General features: G+C 56.0%; 1 protein-coding gene across 1 annotated transcript in view; it reads right to left on the reverse strand.

Annotated features, from left to right (window-relative positions):
• Nucleotides 1-5,227: 5,227 nt before the first annotated feature.
• LOC104514139 (alanine--tRNA ligase, mitochondrial-like) overlaps nt 5,228-6,289 on the reverse strand; it is a gene marked incomplete at its 5' end in the record, with an annotated part of 7,760 nt that continues 6,698 nt past the window's right edge. The window contains 3 exons of the mRNA XM_010157706.1: nt 5,228-5,392; nt 5,775-5,885; nt 6,024-6,107. Of these exons, the coding sequence (XP_010156008.1) occupies nt 5,228-5,392; nt 5,775-5,885; nt 6,024-6,107 (360 nt within the window). The remainder of the gene's footprint in view (nt 5,393-5,774; nt 5,886-6,023; nt 6,108-6,289) is intronic.

Here is a 6,289-nt window from a genome sequence, read left to right on the forward strand (position 1 = left end):
TGCCGAGCCGAGGAGCTGACTGCAAGGTGCCAGCGTTCTCGCGCAGGGACCCGGCTGGCCGTCAAGGGCAGGCGGCAAAGGCGAGCTGCCGGGATTCATAGCATCATAGAATGGTTTGGGTTGGAAGGGACCTTAAAGACCATCTAGTTCCAACCCCTCTGAACCCCCCCTGATTTCCCCATGAAATGCCTCTCCAGCTAAGCCCAGCTCTTTCCTTAGCCATGCTCCCTGGGAGCTGGGGCTCAGGGACCCCCTTGCCCCTCATCGCCAGGCCCAGGGGCTGCTCCTGCCCTATGTGCTGCCTGTCCCTCCACTGAACACCTCTGGTACATCTCAAGGTGGCCCTGAGCTGCTCCCGATGGGACATCCATCGCAAGTGTTCTGGATTCACAGGTGCACCACTGCAGCCTGTGCGTCCTGTGCAGCAGCTGCCTGCGCACGGGTGCTGCTCGGCGCGGGTGCCCGGCTGCTGCGGGAGCGGAGAGCCCGCGTGACAGTGACCCAGGAACCCACACGGGTGTGGGGTCACGTGTGATGTGACCAGCTCAGTGTACACTGTCACGCAGAATCACAGAATGGTTTGGGAGGGGCCTCTTAACGCTCCCTAGTCCACCCCCCCTGCCATGGGCAGAGACATCTTCAACCAGGTCAGGTTGCTCAGAGTCTCCAGCCTCACCTTGAATGTTTCCAGGGATGGGGCATCTACCACCTCTCTGGGCAGCCTGTTCCAGTGTTTCCAGGCAAGGGAAATCACACCTAAAATCATGTGAAGGGAGATCTGCATAGGTGCAAGTGTGAATCCTTACAGCGGGTGCCTGGGATCTGCTGCTTCTACCTGCTCAGTGCCATGCTTTAAATTGAAAGTGGGGAGGTTTAGATTGGATATCAGGAAGAAGTTCTTCCCGGAGAGGGCGGGGAGGCACTGGAACAGGTTGCCCAGAGAAGCTGTGGATGCCCCATCCCTGGAAGTGTTCAAGGCCAGGCTGGATGAGGCTTTGAGCAACCTGGTCTAGTGGAAGGTGTCCCTGCCCATGGCAGGGGGGGTGGAACTAGATGGTCTTTAAGGTCCCTTCCAACCCAAACCAGTCTGTGATTCTGTGATTCTATGCTGGGCTGCAAGCCAGGAGAGTGCTCACTGCTGCTGGCAAGAGGGCAGCGGTGGCCAGTGGGTGCTGGGAGACCCCAGCTGCTCCTCATGGTCCTGTGGCCACCTCCTGCCCGCACCAGTGGCAGGGATGAGGTTTCCCAGTATGGGAGGAGCTGTGGTTCCCTGCACCAAACCCTGCAGTGTCCTCCCTCCCTGCAGAGCTCGGCTTGGACACGCTACATTACCTTTAGTGTCTCCGGGAGATGCTCAGCTCCAGCCACGAGGGACCAAACCCCAAGGCCTTTGAGCCTGTGGCTCAGCATATGTGTGGCTGAGCTACCACTGCTATGATCCCAGCACCTTCCCACAGGGAGTCCCACAGGATCCGGGGTCCCTACAGCAGCCAGGCCCAGAGCTAGTAGTAGTAAGGGGTGTCTAGGACAAGCCAGGCTTCTCCCAGGTGCTGCCTGCCAGCCTCTCGCTCTGCAGCCCAGGCTATCAAGACCGAAACTCCTGGAGCAAAGCGGGCGAGAAGAGACAAGCACGTACTTCCTACTTCCCTTTTGCCATAGCCAGGCAGTCACTTGGGACTGGGACTAATGAACCCTCACATTGCACGTGCCCTTAGGGGACCTCGGGGTCCATCTGGACTCACGGAGGTGTTGCCAACCTGACAGCACCTGCTCACAGCAAAATACGCAGCATCTCTTTAATTAGTTTCCCGCCTCCTGCCGCCCCTTCTGCTTGTGTTTGGAGTTGCAAATGTGTGCCCAGAGTCCTGCTCCCACCTTGATGACTGTTAGAGAACGTAGGCTGCTATTTTGGCTGGAGAAGTACATTTAAAACTCATGTTTCATTCCCCTGAGCCCTCCCAGCTGAGCACTGCTTGATCTGCCACAGAAACACAGGGTTCACCAGGAGAACAGCGGGAAACGCATGCTCCTAGGATCAGCATGGCCTGGCACGGCTGCAGCTCAGCCCTCAGCATTTCTGCTGCAGCAACCCACTACTCTTTGGTAGGATAAGATCCTTTTTGTCCTTTAATTACAGGGCAGGTTTAATGCTACCGAGCTTATAAGATCTAGTAAGATTGTGACTTAGTTATGCTGTGACCTCAGTGACCATTGCAGGCTCAGAAAGAGGAAGGGAAATGCTGAATTTTGTGCCCAGAAAGGCCAAGAACAGCAGAAGAAGAGAAAGCCAATAGGCTCCATGCTAGAACATCCCCCCAGGACTGCCCCTGGCTGAGGTGGGAGAGAGCCAGTGCCGTTGCAGCAGGCTGCAGCCCTGCTGACTAGATGGTTTTTAAGGTTTCCATGAAGGTGGTGCAGGAGATGCAGCACCCCTGGGCGCAAGAGGTGCTGGGGCTGCTACAGATGCAGAGAAGGGGCTATAGTTCCAGCTGAAGGTGCAAAAGTTGAGAAATACGGATACCATATTGGTGTGGAGATGCGATAGGGCTGGCCTGATCCCACGCAGCGCGTGGCTGTTGCAGAGCAAACCCCCCCCCAACCTAAGCAGAACCCCACAGGTAGCTGTGGGCAGAGCAAAGCTGGGAAGGGCTCTGCAGGTGGCCGAGCCCCCCCTGTGCTACCACCCCCAGGGATCTCCTTCCCATGGCCCCAAGAGCCACCGCTCCGGTTGCCTCCACAGCAGCAGCCCTCGGGCCTCCAGGCCAACAGCGACAGGGGCTCAGCTTCCCCGCCAGTGAAGGCACGGCCTGAAGGTCAGCGCAGAGCCCTGCCCCTGGAGAGGCTGGGCAAAAGCCTACAGGCCATCAGTGTTTTTTAAGCTAAAAATCAGGCCAAAGGGGGTTATTTTTGTAAGGCTGCTGCTGGCAAGCTCAGGCTCTGCTTTTGCAGCATGGTGCAGGAGCAGCTCAACCCAGCATTCCTCTCCTCCTCCTCACCAATACCGAGAGGAGGCATCATCTCCTGTAGCAGCTATTAATACCGGAACATGAAAGCACCCCGGGCGAGCGCTTCCCCAGTAAGACAGAGCACCCCTTCCCCTCCCTGCACCCAGTACGGCTGTGGCCCAAGTGAAACTCGGGAGCCGTGCAACGCCAGGCACTGATGCTGCTTTCAACCCAGCCCTGGGACCCCACGCACCCTCGCCAGCATCCTTCCAGCCTTGCCACAAGGTCCCTGAAGCGCTGGGCCTGGCATTCCAGCTCTTCCCCTGTGCTCAGGTTCCTTGCAGAGATGTCACGAGCACCAGCAGCATCCAGAAATGAAAGAAATTTGAGGAAGCACTGAGTTGCTCTGCTACAGCATAGGGGAACGCAGGCGGGGCCTGGGGTGGGCAGGAATCTGCCCCATCGGTGGAGTGATGAAAGGGGCCTGCGCATCCCTCTGGAGGCCGAACTCCTGGCAGCAGGGGCAGATGCCTAGGGCGGATGGCTCACAGTCCCCTTCGCAACAAGCCCTGCTTGAAGCTCGCTGGCTGGAAGCAGGGTTTACCGGACGAAAGGCTGAATGTCTGCCCTCTCGCTGCAGCTGTCAGTGCTTTGGGGGAGCAGAGGAGGATAGCGGGGAGCACCACCAGCCCTTAACAGCTTCCCATTCCTTCCTGCCTTCAAGTCCTCACATTGGTGCCTGGCACTTGTCCAAGTGCTCCTGGCACTTTGCAAAGATGGGTTAGCCCCACATTAAGCTTTATGTGCCACACAGGAGATTTAGAGCTGGACAGCCACTGAGATAGGGAATAAAACCCCTTGTCCTCTAGTGATGCCTCTAAGTCCACCTCCCTTTTTCCCAGACGAGTTGTTCACTGAGAGAAGGGAGAGGAGGCTCTGCTCACAGCAGCTATTCACCCTCCCCCCCTCACAAAGACAGCTAAGCAAAGTGTGACAGGAGTCTCATTAGGAGACCGGGCCCTTCCTCGCTACATCCTCTTCACCCATCCCTATCTAGTGACAGCCATTTCCTGCTCCACATCCATCAGCAATGTGCTTCCACTCCTGCTCCTCCTCTCCACAAAACCACGCAGCATACTGCCTCCAACTCCCTCCACAGCGCCAGGCAACCCTACCTGCTGGTGAAGTTCAGCACCATCAGGGTGCCGTCATTGCTCACAGGGTGAAACCCACTTGTATCACTACTGCACCTTTGCCTCAGCTACCATTTGTGATGTCTTTTATTTAGGTCAATATCGTACCTAAAATAATGGCACTTTGGCCAGGAGCTCTAGACAGCACACTAGCAATGAAGTCTGAAATGTCCTTATGAATTGAGTTAGCTGGGTCTGCTAGTGCTTGTGAAAAATGTCCCCTTTAGGAGAAAGATCCGCTCACCCCAAGGCTACATATGTCCTGCTGCGACACAGCAACAGTTCCCGTTCACACCACTCACCAGATCCACGGTGCTTTTTAGGTAGGTGCTGGGAAGTACGAAGCCAGAAGGCAGTCTCCCGGTTACAAGGGAGTGGCAGGAAGAAACAAGGGTAAGAACATTCATCCCAAGCAAAGACGTGGAAGCTGGGATGATTTTGTTCCCTCTGTGCTTCAGTACCGAGGACTGGCTTCAGCACTACCTGTTCGCTGCATAGCCTAACAAGGCTGAGCCTGCAAGCAGGATGGGACTTCTCTTCCCATTTATAAATTACAGTAGCATTTTTAATTGGAGGGGTGTCCCGAGTCCTGCAGTGGGACAGGACTGCTTAGACAAGAGGGCGTGCTAACCTGCTGGGCTGCAGGGACAGAACAAACCCCTCTGCCAGAGCAGAGCACAAAAAACGCTGCTGGTAACAAGAAACATCAGGGAATCAGACAATCTCTATTTTTTTATGGCTTCAGGATAACACTGTGCCATCTTCCCATGCTCTCACGAAGCCTCTCTGCTGGTCTTGTGGCAAGCAGTCCACTGTTCCAGGAGAAGCAGGATGTGCTGTTGCAACCAGTACTATCCTGTCCGGGCTCAATCCCCATATGCTCGTGCTGAGAACAGGCAGCATCTGCTGGGGGATCAGAGGCGGAGTCGCTGCTGACCTCAGATGGTCAAAAGCACTCCAATGCAGCACCTGCAGCAATGCTCAGCGTGGGAGCTGCTAAACCTTTTGGACCAGCAGCGTACGTGCCCTGCATCAGGTGTCCACGTAGCCGGCAGCTGGGGTGCATACAGCTGTCCTGCCACCACAGCATCACAGTTTACTCTGAGCGAACTCCAGTGCAGTAGTCAGGGCTCCCTGCATGCCCCTGGCATTTCCACTGCCCTTGGCAACGACAGGAGAGCCTCCTGCCTTCCCTTCCATCTGTGTGCAGACAGCCACGGCCCAGTCAGCAGCAGAGAACATGGGGAGGCAGTTCTGGGGAGAGACACAGAGCAAAGTCACCTGGACTGTGGAACACTCTGCAGTCCGGATAAGGAATAACAACCTCTGTTCAGGCAGCCTGGGCCCTCGCTAACCCCAGGCAGGTGAGACTGAGGAAGGCAAAGGCTGAGCAGACATGTTAATGCTGTCTTGCCACTGGGCAAACATGGCCTGGAGGATCCAGGGATATCTGTGCCCAGCACAGACTGACCACATATCAGGTCCCAGTATGGTCGTATCAGGTCCTACCCCTGTGTGATTAATCACTAACGCTGGGCAGAATCCCAGGAAAAGCCTCAACTGGGATCTGCTGAGCAGTGGGTCCGGTCCCCCTTTGCAGGCAGGTTCCCCATGTCCCTATCAGGGTTCTGCTTACCTTGGCCACCTGACAGGCACAGAGCACCTCACCAGACGCCTGGGGGCTGAGCAGCAGGACTGACGTGCCAGGGGACTTATCACACAGCTGGTTCACTACCTTCATTAGGATCTAGGAGAAGCAGGGAGAAGAGGGGTCAGGCTGCAGCAAAGGCGCTGGCGTGCAGCAGAGAACGTGCCCAGCAGCTCCCTCTTACGGCATGCAGCGCCCGAGGTACTGCTGGGCCTACAAGTAATGGGCATTACTCACAGAGAGGGAATCAGCTGGGACAGTATCAACGATGACAGGTTGGTTGCAGTGTTTTGCTAGCAGGTTTTGTGCCTTCTTTTCAGCCTGGAGGAGAAAACACACAGCACTTGAGGGACTACAGGTGGCACAGGGTGGGCTGGATGGGGACATATACATGCAACACTATATATAGGGAATTGAAGCGCTGCTCTGTGGGATAGAGGGGAGATGTATGTTGGCAGAAGTCAAATTGGCAGACCGAAATCTCTGCATGGAGACCTGTACAA

The sequence above is a fragment of the Eurypyga helias genome, unplaced genomic scaffold (genome assembly GCF_000690775.1).
Source record: "Eurypyga helias isolate BGI_N326 unplaced genomic scaffold, ASM69077v1 scaffold29338, whole genome shotgun sequence".
In the NCBI taxonomy this organism is placed as follows: Eukaryota; Metazoa; Chordata; class Aves; order Eurypygiformes; family Eurypygidae; genus Eurypyga; species Eurypyga helias.